A 25,171-nucleotide genomic window follows, 5' to 3' on the forward strand; every position below is an offset into this window, starting at 1 on the left:
AAAGCCCATCAAAATACAGTGAAGGCTTCATATGTCTGCTCAAAGCCCATCAAAATACAGTGAAGGCTTCACTTGTGTTCCTCCCCATCAAGATCCAGTTAACATTTCACATGTTTGTTCCTTCCCACCAAGATGCAGTTAACGCTATATGTGTGTGTTTAACTCCCACCAAGATGCAGTTAGCGCCTCATGTGTGTGTTCCACTCCCACTAAGATGCAGTTAACGTTTCATGTATGTGTTCAACTCCCACTAAGATACAGTTAACGTTTCATGTATCTGTTCAACTCCCACCAAGATGCAGTTAGCGCCTCATGTGTGTGTTCCACTCCCACTAATATGCAGTTAATGTTTCATGTATCTGTTCAACTCCCACCAAGATGCAGTTAGCGCCTCATGAGTGTGTTCAACTCCCACTAAGATGCAGTTAACGTTTCATGTATCTGTTCAACTCCCACTAAGATACAGTTAACGCCTCATGTGTGTGTTCAACTCCCACTAAGATGCAGTTAACGTTTCATGTATGTGTTCAACTCCCATTAAGATACAGTTAACGTTTCATGTATCTGTTCAACTCCCACTAAGATACAGTTAACGCCTCATGTGTGTGTTCCACTCCCACTAAGATGCAGTTAACGTTTCATGTATGTGTTCAACTCCCACTAAGATACAGTTAACGTTTCATGTATCTGTTCAACTCCCACCAAGATGCAGTTAGCGCCTCATGTGTGTGTTCAACTCCCACTAAGATACAGTTAACGCCTCATGTGTGTGTTCAACTCCCACCAAGATACAGTTAACGCCTCATGTGTGTGTTCAACTCCCACTAAGATGCAGTTAACGCTACATGAGTGTGTTCAACTCCCACTAAGATGCAGTTAGCGCCTCATGTGTGTGTTCAACTCCCACTAAGATGCAGTTAACGCATCACGTCTATTCCTCCCACAAAGAAGCAGGTAACGCTTAATATGTTTGTACCTGCCTAACTTGATGTAGTTAGGGCTTTACGTGTCTGTTCAACTTCAGCCCCCACCCAGACTCTTAATCTTTGGTACCAAATATCGCCAGTACTTAGCTGACGCCTTTCGCGTATGATCAACTATCGCCAACCCCCCATGCACTCCTTGTATGTGTCGAGCTTCCACCAGGTGAGATGATTGACAGTTTTACTCGCGTCAACACTTCGTTAACTCATACAGGTGTGTTACCTAGCAACAGGTAAACTTTGTTAATTCACACGCGTCGCACGTGGAGAGAGCAGGCTTGTTGTTATGCTGTGATCAATAGCCGCTGTTGTGTCAGGAAGGCAGATGAAGGCTCCAACTTTTCACCAGGGAACTGGTCGATCCCAATTGGCATTTCATCTTGGCATATACCCGATCCATTCACATAAATAACGTGTTGGGCGAATATTGCCGACTCCAGCAGCAGTGCAGCTGGGAATGAGTGGCAGAGACGTCTTCCGAGATCCAGATAGCTCCCGCAGGTGAGTTCTTCATCACATTTTGGTATCCACTGAAATGGTGATATACTCGAGAGGATTATTTGACCTCGTGTCAATGTGCATTGACACATATTTGTGGCATATGCTCAACTGTGCATTGTTGGCGAATACAGCTTTTGTATTTCGTAGGTCCTGTGGGCGGTGTGAAGCTCCCTGCCACATCCTGCACTTTAAGGCAATAGGTGGTTTAGTTCAAGAAACTCCAGTCAAGTCATTTTTCCTAACTGGCAACTGTGGGTAATACTGCTCTTGGGGTACTGTGATAGTAACAGGTATACATAGCAGAAGAGACACAGCAGATGTACCTCACACGTACAAACTCTGCAAACATATATATATACACACACACACACACACACACACACACACACACACACACACATACGTTTCGCGAAAGGCCCTGGTATAACACACATGATAGACGCGTTGTACTTCATATACACAGCATGGGTGGTTTAATTCATCATTGGCGTGTTGTACTTCATATACATAACATCGGTGGCACAATTCATCATGGACGTGTTGTACTTCATATACATAACATGGGTGGTATAATTCATCATTGGCGTGGTGTACTTCATATACACAGCATCGGTGGCACAATTCATCATGGACGTGTTGTACTTCATATACACAGCATGTATGGTATAATACATCATATGCGTTTTTGGCTATGCATGTCGTTAGAGGTCACTAACGGGATAGGGTGGTCAGGCTCGCTGACATAGTTGACGCATGTCATCGGTTCCCAGTTGTGCTAATCGATGTACCTGCTGTTGATCACTGGGTTGTCTGGTCCAGACTCGATTGTTTGCTGAGTGTGTCCTAAAACTAAGCTCACTCATTCACCCATAGGTTGTTTTACTTCATATACACATCAGTCGTGGTATAAGACATATCATAAACGTGTTTTCTTTCATATACACAGCATGGGTGGTATTAGATACATCAACGTGTTTACTTCATATACACAGCAGGCGTAGTATAGCACACATCATAAACGTGTTTTACTTCATGTACACAACACATGCGTTGATAAGACTTTCCCCCATAAATGTATCGATGAAGAATTAAAGGAGCATACGAGAGTAAGTCTCTTTCATCGTAAACATGTTTTACCTTAGGAAAGCCCATATTCATCACAGACTTATTTACTCCTTATACACAAAAGGCATGGTATAGCATATTATTTTGTGAATGGTTTTAGAAAATAGCCTGCAGTTACAAATACGGGTTGTGTAAATGCTTGAAGCTTTTGTTGACGTCATACAATCGGGTTAATCTCATGCGCTATAAGAATTCGATGGAGTGCTGCTCAATATTCCCACCATTACCGAATATGTCCCAACCCCCTTAACCTTCCCAAGCCGACAAACACTGCTAGACTAGAGATTAGGTTCACGTTTGGTCTCTGAAAGTAAGTAAATTTGACAGAAATAAATTATTCTTTTTAAACTGAAAAAGGATCTCAGTGAGGCGAGCAATTCACAACCATAAGAGATCATGTTACGAACTGGGTGGTTCCAGGGGAATCCATGTGACTCGGCGACTGTCAGACAGACTACACAATCGATCAGTACTACAGTCAGACTGGGCAAGTGAAGGTGACCGCTCAACCACAGACTTCTACCTACCTGGGAAAGCTTTTACTTCTAATTGTGTTGGAGTATCGGGGTGCAGGTATTGATCGAACGTGTTACAACAGCGTGTGTTTGGGCTGTTGCCTGGGGGTGCTGTTTGTTGCTATAGAGGTTGGGATGGGGTAGAGCCTGGAGGAGGAGGAGGGTTGATTAAGAGGTCGCACGATCTAATGGTCAATACAGTCGATATCTTTCTTAGCTTGAGAAATTCAATCACATTTAAATGGGATATTTGTTCTGTTAAGATGCATCGATCTGTGAGGAAAAATATATAAAACTGAATTTTTCACTCATATACGATGCCGCGTATATATTGACGGGTGGAACTCAAAATTAAGACGAAGATTAGATAAGTCCAAAGTTCTGTTGTTGGTTGCCTAAAATAGAACATTTCCAAAGGAATGGAATAAATTATCACATTTTCCCTAAATTTCTCGTCATCATGTTTCCTTTTTCGCTTCAGCATTTAATCAATCTCGTAAATCCAAAATCCCCAACTTATTTTGAATGATGTAATTGGTTCATCAACATTACAGCTGTATGATGTTGTTTAAAAACAATCGTTTGGACCAGACTATCCAGTGATTGTCATCATGCAACACGATGAATGGTAGAGCATGTGTTTATGAACCACGATGAAATAGCGATATCAGTGATGACACCAGGTGTTTGCGAAAAGGATGTGCGTATCCTGTCCCATCGATGACACCTGTCATAAACATACGCTAAGTGTAATCAGTTGTTCATCTGAAATAATTCGGGAACATATGGTATAAGTCAAAATACAGAACTGCATCGGACATTATATTTGCCATACATTCCAAATTGTTCTCAACAGGCCTATCATGAACCCTTATGTAACCTTCACTGAGACCTTGAATGTAGCATCTATTATCCAACAGTTCCTGGACAAGTAAGTGTATCCCGCCCACGGATGCAATACAGAATCAATGAATATCCCGCCAGGTATATATACACATATCAGTGTTCGCGTTAGTGCAGAAACCTTAGTTTTTCACCCAAAAAATGACAGAACACGCAAAAAACATTTTATATGCGTGTCTTGAACGCATAAATTCTGAGGTACTTAATTTCAAAAAGTACCTTAAACCAGCAACATATAAAAGAACAAAACATTTTGATATGATTCGGGATTGTAATGAAAATTTCACGCGCAAAGATCTGCAATACGTATTTATACTTTGGTTTCTGCACGCACTCTTACAAAACCTACCACCAACAACGTACATTTATAGACATTACTGGGCAAACAGAAACAATGGCATTGCCCTGGACTTTGGACTTACTGATGTGGTGCCACGAGCAGAAGGATAATCATGATGCATGTCATAAATTATTAAACAACTGCAGCTGTTACACAGGGATCCCAGCTGTAAAACAACAACAATTTGAGAAGTAGTCTAGATCACCCTATCGAGACGACATTCAACATGTAGTCCAACATGTATAATCGCAAAGGATAGTTTTCCAAACCCAGTGATATAGAACCACTCTTTTACTGATCTGACAAAAAAACCCACAAAACTCCAGAGAATACACAAATGGTGTGGTTATCAACATCCGGAACTACTTATTCAGATATGCTCACTCTCTCACGCACTCACGCACTCACTCACTCATTCACTCACTCATGACACAGATTATAACCGTGCTTACTGCACCCTCGCACTCATGTATTTGACCTTGCATATAACAAAATATGACCACAATAGAAGCATCTTCACCGAAAAGTTGTGTGAAGTAAGAAAGGAGCTGAGACATCAGTACTTAAGCTTTATAAAATCTACATAAACACTCACGGTTTGACTGCGAGCAAACGCAGAGCATATCCCAATGACTCTTGTCAGCAAGCTGTGATAAGCACACTAATCATTTGCAGTCATATGTGTCATCTACACCTTGGGAGTCTCAGAGACATTGTCCACTTTACTTTGACCTCCACTTTCAGATTGCAGGCGCCAAGGAGTTGCACGTGGTATGGTCTGCTTCATGGAGTCGATGGTGTCGTGGTGGGTGGAGTAACAGTAGCCGTCGGTGTTCACAGAGATGCCAAGTGTCGGTAACATCACATACAGGGACATCAGCAACGACGTCAACATCTTCCTTGCCGTCTTAGCGTCAACGTTGTCTGTGACGGCTGTCATTCTCAACAGTCTCCTTATCTACGTCATCTGTCGAGCTAAATATCTACACACCTGCACCAACATCCTGCTGGTGTCGCTGTCGGTGGCCGAACTTCTTGTAGCAGTGTTTGCTATCCCGTGGGCGGCCGTCTCCCGGATACACCACACCTGGGCTTTCTCCAACACCTTCTGCACAGTTTCCGGCTTCGTCTACAACGTCGGCCGGAACGGTGCCGCCTACAGCCTTGTGATGGTGTGTGTGGACCGATGTGTTGCGGTTTCAACGCCACTTAAATACAGCAACATCATCACTCCACGGACAGTTCTGATATTGATGATATTCGGATGGAGCCAGAGCATTCTTATTGCCCTCGTGCCATTCTTTGGAAAAGGTTTATACACTTTTGTTGGAAAGTTTTCTTTGTGCATGCTTCTAGGAGATAGCCATTCTTCCCACATGCTTTTCAAGGAATTATTTGGATGTCTTTTACCAGCATTTGTGATAATTGTTATGCTTGCCAAAATAGTGAAAGAGGCGAGCTCTCACCATCGAGTGTTTGTAATGTTACCCGTGCCCGTGCCTGAGTCGTCATTACGACCTGTCCACTATGGCCGGAACACACTGAAGGCTATGAGAGCCTTGTGCACCATTGTCCTTGCCTATTCAGCTTTCTGTATCCCTTTATCAATTGTTAAGATCGTGGACCAAACCTGCTGCTCGCATTTACCGGAAGCGCTGGTTACATCATTTGTCTGGTTGTCCTTCCTGTGCTGTGTTATTAATCCTGTCGTCATAGCAACCATGAACAAGAAATTCAAACAGTCATTTGTGTCTCTTGTGTGCTCATGTATGAAACCTCCGAGAATTCAAGACACGGAGCGTTTCACCATTACTTCCGGTCTGCACACGGTACTAGACGCCTCGCTGGTCAGCAATATCATTCATAAGCCGGACACTTTCAGGCAAAACAAGTTTTCAAAGCTCTCACAAAAACAGGGAGGTTTACATTTGTCGGTAACCAGGGAGACAGTTTGGCGGAAAACAGAATTATCGCAGGGATCTGTACTGGTTGGGACTGAATGTCCTGTTCCCGGGCCATCGACACGATCTTCTCTACCTTGGATATCGACAGAACCTTCTGTTCCCCTGACCTCGACAGGATGTCCTGATGTCAGAACATCGATGAAGGATCCCTTCCCCGGGGCATCGACTGGGTGTCCTCTTCCTTCAAATGTGGGTACTGTGCCTGGGTCGCCCATGGAGGCCAAATCTATCACCAGTTACTAATCAATGGATTTTGTTATTTCCATTTACTAGTATTATGTTCATACCATTTAAAAACTATTTTTATGAGAATTTGTTGTATTGTTTCAAAATTTATTTTTTTAAAACAATTTTATGACGGCAGAACAACGGAGCTAATATTTGCCGTCATTGGTCCATAGTTCCCGGGTGTCATCCAGCCACCTGAAGATGATTCAGGGACACAACTGTATTTGTGCTCATTAAAGTCATATTCAAACATCGGACCAGTTTTCTTACCTATTGTAATACTTTCAAATGTATATTCTCTGTGTCATCACTCAGTCTGACCATTAGTAAAAACTGGCAGAACCTAGGTTGTGGGAGTGTCAGTGAAGTCCTCAATGTTATATCTCTGTAACTGACGTATGGAAAAACTATGTGATGTGGAGTGAGACCCATATATTCTAGTATAGTCTTGACAAAGACATATTCTAGAATAGTCTTGACAAAGACACATGTTCTAGTATAGTCTTGACAAAGACAAACATTCTAGAATAGTCTTGACAAACACATATATTCCGGTATGGTCATGATAAACACATATATTCTGGTATAGTCATGATAAACACATATATTCTGGTATGGTCATGACAAACACATATATTCTGGTATGGTCATGATAAACACATATATTCTGGTATAGTCATGACAAACATATATATTCTGGTATGGTCTTGACAAACACATATATTCTGGTATGGTCATGATAAACACATATATTCTGGTATGGTCATGATAAACACATATATTCTGGTATGGTCATGACAAACACATATATTCCGGTATGGTCATGATAAACACATATATTCTGGTATGGTCATGATAAACACATATATTCTGGTATGGTCATGACAAACACATATATTCTGGTATGGTCATGATAAACACATATATTCTGGTATGGTCATGATAAACACATATATTCTGGTATGGTCATGACAAACACATATATTCTGGTATGGTCATGATAAACACATATATTCTGGTATGGTCATGATAAACACATACATTCCGGTATGGTCATGACAAACACATATATTCTGGTATGGTCATGATAAACACATATATTCTGGTATAGTCATGATAAACACATATATTCTGGTATGGTCATGATAAACACATATATTCTGGTATAGTCATGATAAACACATACATTCTGGTATGGTCATGATAAACACATATATTCTGGTATAGTCATGATAAACACATATATTCTGGTATGGTCATGATAAACACATATATTCTGGTATAGTCATGATAAACACATATATTCTGGTATGGTCATGATAAACACATATATTCTGGTATGGTCATGACAGACACGTATATTCTGGTATGGTCATGATAAACACAGATATTCCGGTATGGTCATGATAAACACATATATTCTGGTATAGTCATGACAAACATATATATTCTGGTATGGTCATGATAAACACATATATTCTGGTATAGTCATGATAAACATATATATTCTGGTATGGTCATGATAAACACATATATTCTGGTATAGTCATGATAAACACATATATTCTGGTATGGTCATGATAAACACATATATTCTGGTATAGTCATGATAAACACATATATTCCGGTATGGTCATGATAAACACATATATTCTGGTATGGTCATGATAAACACATATATTCTGGTATAGTCATGATAAACACATATATTCTGGAATGGCCATGATAAACACATATATTCTGGTATAGTCATGATAAACACATATATTCCGGTATGGTCATGATAAACACATATATTCTGGTATAGTCATGATAAACACATATATTCTGGTATGGTCATGACAAACACATATATTCTGGTATGGTCATGATAAACACATATATTCTGGTATAGTCATGATAAACACATATATTCTGGTATGGTCATGATAAACACATATATTCTGGTATAGTCATGATAAACACATATATTCTGGTATGGTCATGATAAACACATATATTCTGGTATAGTCATGATAAACACATATATTCTGGTATAGTCATGATAAACACATATATTCTGGTATAGTCATGATAAACACATATATTCTGGTATGGTCATGATAAACACATATATTCTGGTATGGTCATGACAGACACGTATATTCTGGTACGGTCATGATAAACACAGATATTCCGGTATGGTCATGATAAACACATATATTCTGGTATAGTCATGACAAACATATATATTCTGGTATGGTCATGATAAACACATATATTCTGGTATAGTCATGATAAACATATATATTCTGGTATGGTCATGATAAACACATATATTCTGGTATAGTCATGATAAACACATATATTCTGGTATGGTCATGATAAACACATATATTCGGGTATAGTCATGATAAACACATATATTCCGGTATGGTCATGATAAACACATATATTCTGGTATGGTCATGATAAACACATATATTCTGGTATAGTCATGATAAACACATATATTCTGGTATGGTCATGATAAACACATATATTCTGGTATAGTCATGATAAACACATATATTCCGGTATGGTCATGATAAACACATATATTCTGGTATAGTCATGATAAACACATATATTCTGGTATGGTCATGATAAACACATATATTCTGGTATAGTCATGATAAACACATATATTCTGGTATAGTCATGATAAACACATATATTCTGGTATAGTCATGATAAACACATATATTCCGGTATGGTCATGATAAACACATATATTCCGGTATGGTCATGACAAACACATATATTCTGGTATGGTCATGATAAACACATATATTCTGGTATAGTCATGATAAACACATATATTCTGGTATGGTCATGACAAACACAGATATTCCGGTATGGTCATGGTAAACACAGATATTCTGGTATGGTCATGACAAACACAGATATTCCGGTATGGTCATGACAAACACAGATATTCCGGTATGGTCATGGTAAACACAGATATTCCAGGTATGGTCATGATAAACACAGATATTCCGGTATGGTCATGACAAACACAGATATTCCGGTATGGTCATGACAAACACAGATATTCCAGGTATGGTCATGATAAACACAGATATTCCAGGTATGGTCATGATAAACACAGATATTCCGGTATGGTCATGACAAACACAGATATTCTGGTATGGTCATGATAAACACAGATATTCCAGGTATGGTCATGATAAACACAGATATTCGGGTATGGTCGTGACAAACACATATATTCCGGTATGGTCATGACAAACACAGATATTCCAGGTATGGTCGTGATAAACACAGATATTCTGGTATGGTCATGATAAACACAGATATTCCAGGTATGGTCATGATAAACACAGATATTCTGGTATGGTCGTGACAAACACAGATATTCCAGGTATGGTCATGACAAACACAGATATTCTGGTATGGTCGTGACAAACACATATATTCCAGGTATGGTCATGACAAACACAGATATTCCAAGTATGGTCATGATAAACACAGATATTCTGGTATGGTCATGATAAACACAGATATTCCGGTATGGTCATGATAAACACAGATATTCCAGGTATGGTCATGATAAACACAGATATTCTGGTATGGTCATGACAATGCAGCTATCATCATAAAAGCTATGATTAGAGAAGCAATTGTAAACCAGAAGGTTTCAGAATATCGCGAGGAAACTGATTATATATTTTAGAACTTATTTCACTTTACACAAAGCATACTGAAATCATGGTTTCAAAAATGCAACTTAAAGCAGCATTTGTTTCACAAGCAGCAAACATCATTTCACACTTTGTCTTGAGTAGCCCAGTGGCACAGGTCGATGCTATTTATGATTTATTGATCTCTGTGTTTGTGAAAGGACCTGAATAATGTGCTACAAGATATATGATATGACACAATCCACCGGTTCCATCTCATATCCTTATTACATATCAGCTAGGTGTGAAAATGAGTATTCAGGTTGTCATAGCAACGCAACTGTGGCGAGGTAGGAACCATGGAATAAATGATTCTATTTCAGGCAGAGTAGTGAACTCATTAGGGATTATGATTGGGAATATGGAAAAATAATGTCAGTCATGAAGGTCTCATAGAAAGCACCCGGCTGTATCCACCACGTACCCGTTATGCAAGTGCGAGCACAGTGTATTGTTAAGGAGGGAGTCACGCAGTCTGTGTGGTATATGATGCATTGACACTCAGAATGTTTGTCAAACTGTCAAAGTGTGATATAGTCTGGAAGTAGAGGCTTTCTTCATCCTCGGCCTGACAACATTTACAACCACTTCCGCCACCTTGTATATTGTTGTCCAGTTTTCTGATTACATAGCGTGATTGCCTACTTTACAAATAGCCTTTGTTCCATGTCTATGAGTTAAAATTCAATGCATGACACATGACGTCGAAGAACCGTCAAGATTTTATGTCCGCTTCCCTTGTTATCTCGCAGTTGACGAGAACCGTGGTCCCATGGATGAACTATCGCTGAGGACCACAATCCGCCAGTGGGCTGGTTTCTGTATGTCAGTGCGTAACGACACCTTTAGGATGCGAACATACCAGTAACAAGCAGTTACATTTGATGCATTATTTGTATGTTACACAACACACAAATTCCTCTCAGCTGTAGAAAAATGTCACTCAGAGAATCATGGTTATGGCGTTCGCTCGTGACGCCGAAGACTCGGGTTCGATTCCCCACAATGCGTAGTCGCTAATTCTTATTGCACGTTTAATACATCATAACGTCATATGTCAATGTTATCACAGGACATTGCCCGTATGAAAAATATGACCTAGTTTATAATGTATGTCAAGTTAACCCTGAGACGGGGACTTTGCACCTCTCAGTCCTTCGTTAGAAAGTCGTTGTATGTGTTAGCATGATAACACTAGATATGACCTCACATATAATCTAGTCTGGATGACTAGTAGTGGTGGGATCAATTAATTATTGGTGAGATCCCACACGCAGTGAGTGGTAGGACGAGTCGACATACCCAAAAGGCAGCGGCGATGGGAGACAAAGTGGCGCTTGTGACCGGGGCAGCACAGGGTCTGGGGAGGGGCTTCACAGAGGCCCTACTGAGGAGGGGGGCGAAGGTAGGGGTTATTATTATGTTTTCACGTTGTTTCGTGATAAAGTGCGATGGAAAACATACGACAATTATTGCGAATCGATTGTTCTTATCATCCTATCACTTGAACAGGTGTGTGTGGCAGATGTCAAAGTTCAAAAAGGGGAGGCAACTGTGTTAAGCTTCCAGGAACAGTTCGGGAGAGACAGAGTGTTCTTCTTCAAATGCGACGTGACGTGCGAAGCGGACGTAAAAGGTTAGCCCTATGTCTGTAGGAATGTACAGACCCAGAAAAGTACTGTCGGGTAATAGAAAAATAAACAAAAACAAAACAAACAAAAAACAAGGCATGTTTTTTTATGCTGCCCTAAATTTTACACACCTGCAAATAGCATTTGTCGAAATTACACACTTTGGCCTAACCGGACATAGGAGGATATCCTCAAATGCTTAGAAAAGCTGCTGAAAACAACAGATGAGACTATAGACGGCAATTGGATCGCTCAGTCGTACCGTCGACTCACCTGGCATGAAATACATGCGCTGCCTACAGGTACAAGTTGAATTTGGCTCATCTATTGACTAACATCTTACGGTCTTTCTTCCATAAGGGCTGTGTTGAGATATGTAAATGAGTGTGATACCGGATAACCATGGAAAGCATCGAATTATACTGTCTCAACAAGTATAGGTGACATGACCAGCCGATCAACAGGACTTCGTAGTATGTAAATTGTTATGACATGCCGTGTACCTGCCCATTTTAATTATATCTTAGGTGATATCTCTACCCCCTACCCATCGTCTGCTACACCGTCCTGGTTTTGCTTTTGAGACGACACCTCCTATATCTTTCTTTCTATAGTGACAGTGAGACTCTATGACAGCTACATCCTTTATAGTTTCAGTATGAAACTTATCCCTTTATGCCTTCTATAGTTTATAATGAAGATAAGTCTAACTTCAGAATGGGCATTTTAATAAGTGTCCTTTGTAATACAATATTATAGCACACTTATTTGGATAAAGCTATGACCTGTTTCAAAGTCGTTTTCGACTTGGAAACAAGTAGCATTGCTCATTTCTGAACTAATCTCTCCTCGATAAAATCCTTGTTTTACGTAACCTATTTCTCTACCACTGAGACTGTAGTTAGGCTGAACTGTCGTAACTCCCATACTTTGACATAGACTTACGACAGTCGTAGTGCTAAGGTGATCGTAACTCCCATACGTTGACATAGACCTACGACGGTCGTAGTTCTAAGGTGATCGTAACTCCCATACGTTGACATAGACTTACGACAGTCGTAGTGCTAAGGTGATCGTAACTCCCATACTTTGACATAGACTTACGACGGTCGTAGTTCAAAGGTGATCGTAACTCCCATACGTTGACATAGACTTACGACAGTCGTAGTGCTAAGGTGATCGTAACTCCCATACTTTGACATAGACTTACGACAGTCGTAGCGTTACAATCTCTTTAAGGAGCGGGGCCCTAGCGAGTATCACGTGTTGAAAGCCAAATTATCATTAGAATGGAGTGTAGCAGATGTAACGACGTGGTTCAATGGTGGAGCAGTTTTAACGTGCTACCGGTGATGTTGCAGCGGCTGTGAGGGCGACGCGGGACCGGTACGGTAAACTGACCATCATGGTCAACAACGCCGGTATTTCCAGCGAGGCAGAGTGGAGCAAGATGGTGGATGTCAATCTGGTACGGACAAATCTACGCAACAGTTTACTCATCGTTTTAAAAAACTGACTTAAATAGCTGGTATTGGTTGTAAACTGAGATCTACATGAAGCACATGGGTTGTTGTTGACAGAAAGGGGTGATCGCAGGGACGCAGGAGGCGGTAGCCGCCATGAGACGAGACACTGGGGGCCAAGGAGGGGTGGTCGTCAACATCGCCTCAGCTGCAGGTATTGTAACCTCTTACCATGATAACGCTCCTGTTTAAATGCTCTTGGCAGCCAACGCCGCCCTTGAGTTAGGTTGTTTACTGTATTCAAACCACTGTATAAAATCTGTCTTGTCTGGTGGCGACAAATCTGGTAGATTATTTGTCGAGAAGAAAACATCAGCACTCACAGCTGTTGGCACGACGGGTCACAGAAGGTTTTACTTTCGTGGGAAGGTGCACGAGTTGACTATTGCCTTAACAAACTTGTCCCAATCAGACACGCTGCGATACAACTGACATTACCCACTTCTACTGTTAAGTGTATTTTACTATCTACCCCACCCACTTCTACTGTTAAGTGTATTTTACTATCTACCCCGCCCACTTCTACTGTTCAGTGTATTTTACTATCTGCCCCGCCCACTTCTACTGTTGTGTGTATTTTACTATCTCCCCCTCCCACTTCTCTTGTTTTGTGTATTTGACAATGTGCCTCGCCCACTTCTCTTCTTTTGTGTATTTTACCACAGGGCTGATCCCAGTACACACAACCCCGGTCTACGCTGCCACTAAGTTCGCCGTTGTTGGATTCACCAGGAGCTGGGCTGTAAGTCGGGTTTAATATATTCAACTTATCGCCATAATTGAAATCAAGCAAGTGCAAATTGTGGAAAAATGTTGATATGTTGTCAATCGTGTCATCTGCCATGGTAATCACACTTGCTCGGTCGTTTCACACAGACATCTTTTAGTGGCTGATTGACAGTTAACGACTAATGACTTAGGTTTCAACACGTAAGACAACTGCTACAGATAATGTATGAACTACTGGAACCTACACTGACATATGTCTGCTGATGAATCCTATACTGACACATACATACTGTCGATACCGTTATTGACATTAACTGGAACCGATATTGTCTTGCATCTACTGCCAATACTATTACTAACATATGGCAGCTGTTGGTAGCGACGTATCTACCGCCTGTACAGTTACTGAAAAAAATCAACAACAGGCGCCGGTACGGATTTGTATCTACCGCCGGTACCATTATTGATCTATGTCAACTGTTTGCAATAAATATATCTATCAAAGACGTGTATCAGCTTCTGGTCCAGGCAACAACTGGTCCTGTCTTTGACAGGCAACAACTGGTCCTGTCTTTGACAGGCAACAACTGGTCCTGTCTTTGACAGGCAACAACTGGGGCTGTCTTTGACAGGCAACAACTGGGGCTGTCTTTGACAGGCAACAACTGGGGCTGTCTTTGATAGGCAACAACTGGTCCTGTCTTTGACAGGCAACAACTGGTCCTGTCTTTGACAGGCAACAACTGGGGCTGTCTTTGATAGGCAACAACTGGGGCTGTCTTTCATAACAAGTATCAACAATTTCTACCATTATCATTATCAGGGGACCTGTTTGATATGAATTATAAGTTATTGTTAATGCCCTAAGCATCTTCAATTACCGGTGATGAACCCAGGAGACTGTGGGAAATATTCCCGTACAATATGTGCAGGCCAACCCGCATCTGACGTCTCTCGGCATCAGCTTCGCGTGTGTATGTCCAACCTTCACCGACACCGACATGATCGTCACTGGTGACTTCCGGGAAGGCCGGAGTCTATACGCCGATGATTCCCAGAAAATGATGTCGGACGTCGGAGTGATGCCGTGAGTGACAGCATCGTGATATAATGTCAGTGGGACTCGTGTATATACACTATCTTTGTTTCCTTGTCATCTTGAATAAGGAAATTGGTACCTGAAGACAAGCGAAACGTTCCATTTAACAAGCATCTCCGAGTTTTAAGCCGTACGATGTAAAAAGCAATACTACCGGTGTACCCCGGTGTACCCCGGCGTAACCCCCAGCCTTTCGCCTAATGATGAACTGCTCACTTTGTTGTCAGGGTCAGTCAGGTGGTGAGTGCGTTTGAGCAACTTCTGGACACCCCCGACAACAACGGCATCGTCATGTCCGTCACCAACATCAAAGGTGTGCGCATCCGAAAACATGGCCGACCGAGCAGGCTCTGAGATGATAGAAGAAAGCCGGAACAAGTCCGACACGTCGTCCACGCACATTCCTGCAGTGATGATGATGATGATGATGACGACAACCATACTCAAACTTAAACAGAAATTAATACAAACATGTCTCAGGCTATTTCTACTTGTGCTTCTATAACCATTTGATAAAACATTTCAGTTCATACACAAGCTGACTCTCATTGCGTTCGATCTTCTTTTGGATACTTTCATACCTCGGGTTTAATGTGAACCTTGATATTTTAACGTATGTCTGGTGGCCTTTTCGCAGACACAGACAAGCACACATGTGCGAAACAGCCAACACTGTTGCCAGACCTTTATAACTGGTATTTAACCTCTCAACAGATCCAACCTCTCCATCTAGTCTATACTTCATCTCGGAATTGCTTCAAAAGACCAGCATAATATGGCCATTTGGTCGACAGTTTGCGTTAAAACCCTATAAAACCCTTTAAACATAGAAGCAATGGTTGTCCCAGCTGTTGGGCAAGTAGTTGCCTCCTCCAATGATGGTGACGTCGAATGCCTCCTTCACTGTGCCTGATGCTTGTTTGATAAGATGTCCGACCCTACGAGTTGACACTGCCTGTGTCACTGTGATTATGGACTGTCTTTCTCTCCTGCAAAATGATTGCTGAACTAACACCGGGATGGGAGGCGTTCATTCCCAAACCTGTTATTAGGATCTCAAGTAACGGGAGGATGAGTGAGTATAGTTTTATGCTGCACTTAGCAATATTCCAGCTATACTGCGGCGGTTGAAATACTCGAATCTGTACCAGACAACCCAGTGATCAACAACAAGAGTGTCGATCTGCGAAATTGGGAACCGATGCCATGTGCGAACGGACATCCTAAATATGACTCGGAAGAACCATTTACCAAGAAGGATAATTTTATTTATGTATGGAATGACAAATGCTCAGCTGTCTATAGTATAGCCTACGTATAGAAATGTTTAAACCACAAATAAAAAATTCAGCACTTGAAAAATGTATCGGTCAAATATCTCGGCACACAATCTCCAGCACGGCCACTGTTGACTTTTGTTTGGATCTTTCAAACAGGAAACACTAAAGTTCCGACTATTTCTAAAAGTAAAGCAATTTATTTTTTGAATGATTATAAACAGGAACACACTGAATCTGAACTGAAGAGGTAATAGAAACAAATCTTAAAGCTCTGTCCCCAAAACCTGGGACTGAGGAACACCGAATCAAGAATGACTGATTGTGAAGGTTTTCAAGTACAACTAAACACAACTGCTGTAAAACAATAGTTACACATAACATTACTTATGTTGAGTGTCAGGGGTGTTTCTCTATGATCCTATGAGTGTCAGGGGTGATCCCTCTATGAAAGGATGAAGACAACAGTCGACGTATATTAACTCCAATGATTAAGGTAATAAGGCTTCCTACACCATCAGTTGTACCCGATATTATGGATTACCTTCAAAACTTTTAACATTTACCTGCTTCATGACAGAACATAGATCATGATATTTGGGAACGTGGGATATATATCCAAATACTGGAAGTAACCCTGAACGTGTAAGATGTAGAGTACATTAAAAGGAACTGGATACAAACTTAGAATCTTCTGACTACACAGTACTTATTAATGCAGAAAGCGGAGGAACGTATTTCGAAACAGTGATACACTCGGATCCAGACAGTACCACGCAATAATATATAGATGAAGATGCCGCACTACTTGGAACATTGCCCTGCACTAAACCAAGTAATCCCGGTGACAGGACGTTGGCCATACTGGTCAGTACTTAATGGAGTCGGGACCAAGCCAAACGTATGGCCAAAACAACATCCTACAATTACACCCGACAATACCAAAGGATACGATATGTTGTTGTGTACGGACAAAGAACACTAACGGGCATCATACCTGTACTTTTAACCAATACCTAACTCTGCCAATCCTTGTTGATTAATGTACCCTTGCATGCAACAAACCGCCGTCACAACATGATACATGGTCTCTGGTCACAACATACCTGGAACACCGGAAGGAAATAAGAACGGGGACAAGCTCGAATTCACCAACTGGTTGTGTAAAATGTCATTACCATATATTGATCTCCCTATAATAAATCAACAACCACGACTCACTGCTGGAAGCATCCAGTAAATTGACAGATATGCGAAGGATAACCGATTCCCCTTGGTGCTCTGCATTGCCCAGCAAACCGCACCACGCAGTACTATCAGAATCAAGAAACGATCAATCTGTGGCTATGTCAACATTTTTTCGTAATTTGTTTTTTGTTTCGAAATATGTTCAGATGAAAATAGCAGTTCAAGCACTTATATGTCGGTGTATGCCTGGGTATCTACTTGAGCAAAGCCAGCATGAAGGTCAGCACTGAGACCAACAGGAGTAGAGATGGTCGGGAGACACAAGCGTCACAGCCAGCGGGTCTGCTGTACTTGTTTATTTCTGCCACGACCTCTGCAGTTCTCTTCGGACAGGAACCATAGGCTGTCTTAGCGCAGCTCTCGGACAGTTGTGATACACTGGAAATGCCGTCATAAGTTGTTACATGTTTAGCTAGATATTTATTAAAATATCAGATGATAGGATAACCAAATTCAAATTTAGCAGGCAAATGCAAATTTTACGTCACCACTTCCAGTCACGTGATCGTCTCTAAGAAGTTTGGGGCCAGGGGATGAATCATGTAACCGGATGTATGATCATGTTGACGGGATGTGGCGGGAGCAGGAAAAGAGACATGAATTTCAAATGAGTAGGCTGGATGACGGACGGAGAAGTGGCGGCAAGGTCGATTGAGAGTGTGTTTGGGTCAGCGGGGGAAGGATGCTTTTATCCGAGCACGTGTTTCTTCATGCATTCTTTTGAGATGATTTCTGGTGGCCATGAAACGGACCGTTTGAATGGTGGAAATGTACCAACTGACAGCTGCACACGAGATGTTTCAGACTGTCCGGGACACATCCATGTCCAGGACTGATATCTCCCTAGCAACATATTTATTTTTCCCACAGTTTGGAGCATGGAGAATGCTGAACGCCCTGTGTTAGCCAAGATATTTCAAAGACCACTCACTAGTTCATGAATTCGTCTTCAATAAACGGTTAGTCCTCTGCTTACTGTTGTCCACTAAGCTGGTGTCACAGTGGTGTGTGATAGATAGATACAGCTGTAGGCTGTATGTACAGGTATGTTGAAGCAATACGGTCAATCAGTGGGAGGGTTCTCAAGTGGAACAGATCCCCACTGGAAGTAATGACGATTTCATGTCTGGGTTTCCTTCTATCATAGTCGCATCCAGTGCTGCTGAACTGTAAATCCTTATCATTGGTTCCAAGTTCACTTGAAGGACAAACCAGTTGATAGGAGTGGCAACATTGTTCCTACATGCCATTGGGAAATGACGTTCACTGAAGACGACTTCCTACTCCTGACACTTTATTTGTATGGGTGTGAGTAGAAATGAGTCACAATCTTGTTCGGATGAACATCCATGGAAGCATCACTGTGCTGTCCAAAACTGTTTTTCACTATGGTCCACCGCCAACTAAACCATGCGCATGATGACCACGTCATATTCAGGAATCGTTTAGGAGAAAAAACCCAATTCTCTTCGAGGTAAGTTCATGCCAAAGCATGGACGTGAAGGTTTGTGGCTCCTATCGTGGCCGAAGACCTGATTTTGGAGACTGGTTCACTCTTTATGATGTGGGTTGGAGATTAGTGGGAGCACTATGTAAAAAAACACCAGCGATCCTTGAATCAAATCAGTCTGAGTATTCTGAATATGATGGTAGAGCCATTTTGGTACACAACCCACTGTATATGCATCGATAATTAAAGTTAAGGGTCAGCAGGGTGAAAGGTGCCTTGGAGCACTTCCCCATGATCATATTTCACACAGTAGACAAGAGGAACATAACCTCTCACGACCCATTAACAGTAAGCATGTTGGCCGTCAGCCTTGGAGATACGTTTGTCGTCTTCCAACATATGCAAGTTCTAGGTAACAGGGGCCATGCCATCTTCTGTTTTCGTTGTTGGAGATACCTTTGTCGTCTTCCAACATATGCAAGTTCTAGGTAACAGGGGCCATGCCATCTTCTGTTTTCGTTGTTGGAGATACCTTTGTCGTCTTCCAACATACGCAAGTTCTAGGTAACAGGGGCCATGCCATCTTCTGTTTTCGTTGTTGGAGATACCTTTGTCGTCTTCCAACATATGCAAGTTCTAGGTAACAGGGGCCATGCCATCTTCTGTTTTCGTTGTTGGAGATACCTTTGTCGTCTTCCAACATATGCAAGTTCTAGGTAACAGGGGCCATGCCATCTTCTGTTTTCGTTGTTGGAGATACCTTTGTCGTCTTCCAACATACGCAAGTTCTAGGTAACAGGGGCCATGCCATCTTCTGTTTTCGTTGTTGGAGATACCTTTGTCGTCTTCCAACATATGCAAGTTCTAGGTAACAGGGGCCATGCCATCTTCTGTTTTTGTTGTTGGAGATACCTTTGTCGTCTTCCAACATATGCAAGTTCTAGGTAACAAGGGCCATGCCATCTTCTGTTTTCGTTGTTGGAGATACCTTTGTCGTCTTCCAACATATGCAAGTTCTAGGTAACAGGGGCCATGTCATCTTCTGTTTTCGGTTTTCGTTGTTGGAGATACCTTTGTCGTCTTCCAACATATGCAAGTTCGAGGTAACAGGGGCCATGTCATCTTCTGTTTTCGTTGTTGGAGATACCTTTGTCGTCTTCAAACATACGCAAGTTCTAGGTAACAGGGGCCATGCCATCTTCTGTTTTCGTTGTTGGAGATACCTTTGTCGTCTTCCAACATACGCAAGTTCTAGGTAACAGGGGCCATGTCATCTTCTGTTTTCGTTGTTGGAGATAGCTTTGTCGTCTTCCAACATATGCAAGTTCTAGGTAACAGGGGCCATGTCATCTTCTGTTTTCGTTGTTGGAGATACCTTTGTCGTCTTCCAACATATGCAAGTTCTAGGTAACAGGGGCCATGCCATCTTCTGTTTTCGTTGTTGGAGATACCTTTGTCGTCTTCCAACATACGCAAGTTCTAGGTAACAGGGGCCATGTCATCTTCTGTTTTCGGTTTTCGTTGTTGGAGATACCTTTGTCGTCTTCCAACATACGCAAGTTCGAGGTAACAGGGGCCATGTCATCTTCTGTTTTCGTTGTTGGAGATACCTTTGTCGTCTTCCAACATATGCAAGTTCTAGGTAACAGGGGCCATGTCATCTTCTGTTTTCGTTGTTGGAGATACCTTTGTCGTCTTCCAACATACGCAAGTTCTAGGTAACAGGGGCCATGTCATCTTCTGTTTTCGTTGTTGGAGATAGCTTTGTCGTCTTCCAACATATGCAAGTTCTAGGTAACAGGGGCCATGTCATCTTCTGTTTTCGTTGTTGGAGATACCTTTGTCGTCTTCCAACATATGCAAGTTCTAGGTAACAGGGGCCATGTCATCTTCTGTTTTCGTTGTTGGAGATACCTTTGTCGTCTTCCAACATACGCAAGTTCTAGGTAACAGGGGCCATGTCATCTTCTGTTTTCGTTGTTGGAGATACCTTTGTCGTCTTCCAACATATGCAAGTTCTAGGTAACAGGGGTCATGTCATCTTCTGTTTTCGGTTTTCGTTGTTGGAGATACCTTTGTCGTCTTCCAACATATGCAAGTTCTAGGTAACAGGGGCCATGTCATTTTCTGTTTTCGTTGTTCCACGAGATCCAACAGAAGATTTTCACCCAAGTTACCGTTATGATTGCAGGAATGGATCGGTTGTGGTAATATCCACTAGTAATGTCGTGATCCCTGTTGCTTGAAATAATACCACAGTTTTTCAACGCTCTTTGAAAACGTTCTGTCACTGATACTCTTGTCTGGGTTTTGATTGGTGTAGAAAACATTTTCCACTTTTCTTGAGGAGTTTCTGAAAAGGTAAATTCACAAATTCCTTCCCAATCTGTAATTGAGATGGACACGTCCTTAGGTACTCAGAAAATACCTGTTGCCTGATTTTTGCAGTATGCCTTAAGATGTCATCGAGAGATTCAGATCTAGTTGCTGCTAAATCGTCCCAAAACAATGCATAAACAAACACATTCTCGAAAATATATAATTTCCTGTTGACCCACACAAACTGCCCTCTTTCGGTCTGACTGCCCCCTGGTTGTGTCTCGTTTCCCGTTTCCCGTGACATCTCGTCAAGATGGCCACTCATTCACATGGCTGATGACCACGTGACCGGAAATATTGTCATCTTGAAAGCCTCGCCAAGATAACAAGGCTGCTTACTAATATTCATGTTTGGTTTACTGTCGACATAACTATGTGACTTACTAATCAAGCAGTGAAACATGACAAAATGTTTAACTCTGTGTTTGCTGCAGTTTGTGTTTTCATGTTAGTTACTGACACAAGAGATTCGAGAAAATAATTGTTGTTTATCAATATTCTGCAGTACTTTATTCTGAACGTTGTATTGATTTCACCTGCAGGCGTATGCGAGATATTTATCAGGCGTGGACACATCAGCACCCCCTTTGGCTCCCTGCTGGAGACATTTCAGTAGTGTTGTTACCCTCTCAGTATTTGATAAGCATGCACTGTCCAAATCTGAAATAGATCTATATTTCATGACATACAATCATGTTGATTTAGTACCAAGGCAAAAAGTTGAAAAGAGGTGCCGCATCACCCAGGAATGAAATGACCGCAGTTAAAGTTTCACAACTTGTTGTCACATTTAGACCACATTTAAAGTAAATAAGTAGCAGAAATTAGTAGAAGTACGTGAACGACAACAGTGTATCTAGAACAATATTTGTTATGTTTACAATAAGGAACAACACAGAGGTTTGCTGCATACAAGTTGTCATTTGCACAGGTGTCGTAATGGCGCGTTAAGTAAACTTACCGTTGATGTTTTCACACATGTAGTTGAAAGCCTGTTTTGTTTGATCAAGTGATGGGAGTACTTTTTGCCAATCAGATGAGATGCAAGCGAAGGCCTTTTCATATATACACCCATAGAAGTCAAAGATAGCAGTCTTGGTGCTAGAAAAGTGAGTACATGCATTATTCAACATAGCCGTGAATGTAGAATGTAATCAAAACATGTCCACACTGAATCCTCTTAACACCGAGTGACATCATGGAAATAACCACGGACGAGACCCTACAATCACCACCAAGGATGTGACCTGCAATCATCTGATACGAGAGTGTTTTCTGTAATTTGTATTATCATTGATGAAGTGATAGTTATCATTGGGTCACAACAGACGAGATCATGCAATCACCTCCAAGGATGTGACCATACAATCACCACAACAGACGAGATCATGCAGTCACCTCCAAGGATGTGACCGTACAATCACCACAACAGACGAGATCATGCAGTCACCTCCAAAGGATGTGACCGTACAATCACCACAACAGACGAGATCATACAATCACGTCCAAGGATGTGACCATACAATCACCACAACAGACGAGATCATACAATCACGTCCAAGGATGTGACCATACAATCACCACAACAGACCAGATCATACAATCACCTCCAAGGATGTGACCATACAATCACCACAACAGACGAGATCATGCAGTCACCTCCAAGGATGTGACCGTACAATCACCACAACAGACGAGATCATGCAGTCACCTCCAAAGGATGTGACCGTACAATCACCACAACAGACGAGATCATACAATCACGTCCAAGGATGTGACCATACAATCACCACAACAGACGAGATCATACAATCACGTCCAAGGATGTGACCATACAATCACCACAACAGACGAGATCATACAATCACCTCCAAGGATGTGACCATACAATCACCACAACAGACGAGATCATACAATCACCTCCAAGGATGTGACCATACAATCACCACAACAGACGAGATCATACAAGTACCTCCAAGGATGTGACCATACAATCACCACAACAGACAAGATCATGCAATCGCCACCAAGAAAGTGATCATACAATCACTACCAAGCAAGTGATCATACAATCACTACCAAGGAAGTGATCATACAATCACCACCAAGGAAGTGATCATACAATCACCACCATGGGCGAGATCATACAATCGCCACCAAGAAAGTGATCATACAATCACTACCAAGCAAGTGATCATACAATCACCACCATGGACGAGATCTTACAATCACCACCAAGGAAGTGATCATACAATCACCACCATGGGCGAGATCATACACTCGCCACCAAGAAAGTGATCATACAATCACTACCAAGCAAGTGATCATACAATCACCACCATGGACGAGATCATACAATCACCACCAAGGAAGTGATCATACAATCACCACCATTGACGAGATCATACAATCACCATCAAGAAAGTGATCATACAATCACCATCAGGATATGATCAAACAATCACCACCATGGACGAGACCATACAACCACCACCAAGGATGTGACCCTACAATTACCACCAAGGATGTGATACTATTCTAAGTGAGGTCAGCAGCAACCAGACACAGACCAGCTACCACACACAAACAGACCAGCTACTAAACGGACCAGGTACTACACACAAACTGACGAACACTGGACACAGACCAGTATCTTTATACAATAAAACAGGCTACTGTAACATATAAACTGTATATACTACTGAAGACATGAATGTCCATTATTATGTCTTAATTATCGTGGAATGAGGCCCATGCCTGGATCCTCCGCCGTCAAAGTTTGGAATATTGCCAAAGGCGGCGTTATACTAATAACTCACTCACTATTAGCGCAAAAACTGAAAACGTACGTACCTTGACTGGCAGAAAGAACCTGATATGGCAGATGTCACATTAAGGCCTTTGGTGAAATCTGTGAAAACTACACTCATAGATATTCCTTTGAGGAACTGCGTTGAACACCCTGTGATGTCTGTGATAAGGTTAGGACATTGTGAGCGGAGGTCTTGGCTTCTGCTGGACGGTAATGCCGAAACACATACTGAAGGAGACAGTAGTAGAACAGGTTAGGTGTGACTTGAACGAAGCTGCTTCTTGATAAAGAGTCTCAATGTGGTGGCGTTATCACATTATATACCCAAGTTGTACTTAAGACGTTTACGAATACCAACTGTACATTTCTGAGTAAGCCTATTGAGTAAACGTCTAGCCTGTTTGACTGTATTTACATACATTAGAGACGAAAAGGGAATCATATCAATATTTCATCTTCTCGATTACAGTCATTTTCATAAATATAGATAACTCTTCATCAAACTCTAAATAGTATCTCCTGAACAATTGCCGTGAGTTACCCAATCAAAATATTATTGTCACACATGCGCGCATGGGCATATTCCTTCTCTGACAAGTTTTCTAGATATTTCCAAGATCTTGCTTTTCTTGTAGATACACTTCGAATGGATCTACAAACTCATCTTCCTCTCCCGTGGGCACTAAGGTTTGCTCAGCCGGACTTACTGTGAAGTTGTAGGCATCTGTTTAGAAGTAACCTT

At 41.6% G+C, this 25,171-nt stretch overlaps 3 protein-coding genes across 6 annotated transcripts in view; 2 read left to right on the top strand and 1 right to left on the bottom strand.

Annotated features, from left to right (window-relative positions):
* The first annotated feature begins 1,255 nt into the window (after positions 1-1,255).
* Positions 1,256-6,813, top strand: LOC137298847 (trace amine-associated receptor 13c-like). The gene is made up of 2 exons (XM_067831173.1): positions 1,256-1,484; positions 5,112-6,813. Exon 2 carries the CDS (start codon positions 5,210-5,212, stop codon positions 6,572-6,574), a length of 1,365 nt encoding a protein of 454 aa, XP_067687274.1. The 5' UTR covers positions 1,256-1,484; positions 5,112-5,209; the 3' UTR covers positions 6,575-6,813.
* Positions 6,814-11,381: 4,568 nt separating this feature from the next.
* Positions 11,382-15,800, top strand: LOC137298339 (15-hydroxyprostaglandin dehydrogenase [NAD(+)]-like). The gene is made up of 7 exons (XM_067830551.1): positions 11,382-11,686; positions 11,794-11,917; positions 13,274-13,380; positions 13,493-13,589; positions 14,101-14,177; positions 15,097-15,251; positions 15,491-15,800. The coding sequence occupies exons 1-7, from the start codon at positions 11,600-11,602 to the stop codon at positions 15,615-15,617; spliced, it is 774 nt and encodes a 257-aa protein (XP_067686652.1). The 5' UTR covers positions 11,382-11,599; the 3' UTR covers positions 15,618-15,800.
* Positions 15,801-16,509: 709 nt separating this feature from the next.
* The window catches only part of LOC137298340 (uncharacterized), a 187,434-nt gene continuing 178,772 nt past the window's right edge, over positions 16,510-25,171 (bottom strand). For 3 of the 4 annotated variants that reach the window (XM_067830554.1, XM_067830555.1, XM_067830553.1), the window contains exons 2-5: positions 24,471-24,657; positions 22,579-22,718; positions 22,154-22,277; positions 16,510-18,166 (exon numbers count right to left, since the gene is read on the bottom strand). In XM_067830554.1, the coding sequence (XP_067686655.1) occupies positions 17,983-18,166; positions 22,154-22,277; positions 22,579-22,718; positions 24,471-24,657 (635 nt within the window). In that variant the 3' untranslated portion in view covers positions 16,510-17,982. The remainder of the gene's footprint in view (positions 18,167-22,153; positions 22,278-22,578; positions 22,719-24,470; positions 24,658-25,171) is intronic. The other variant, XM_067830552.1, reaches the window with a different exon arrangement.

Source organism: Haliotis asinina, chromosome 10, assembly GCF_037392515.1.
Source record: "Haliotis asinina isolate JCU_RB_2024 chromosome 10, JCU_Hal_asi_v2, whole genome shotgun sequence".
Taxonomy (NCBI): domain Eukaryota; kingdom Metazoa; phylum Mollusca; class Gastropoda; order Lepetellida; family Haliotidae; genus Haliotis; species Haliotis asinina.

Coding starts and splice junctions, on each gene's coding strand:
- LOC137298847 (XM_067831173.1), top strand. CDS start 5,210: ATGCCAAGTGTCGGTAACATCACATACAGGGACATCAGCAACGACGTC.
- LOC137298339 (XM_067830551.1), top strand. CDS start 11,600: ATGGGAGACAAAGTGGCGCTTGTGACCGGGGCAGCACAGGGTCTGGGG. Junction 11,687..11,793: donor TACTGAGGAGGGGGGCGAAG/GTAGGGGTTATT, acceptor TCACTTGAACAG/GTGTGTGTGGCAGATGTCAA. Junction 13,590..14,100: donor CAACATCGCCTCAGCTGCAG/GTATTGTAACCT, acceptor ATTTTACCACAG/GGCTGATCCCAGTACACACA.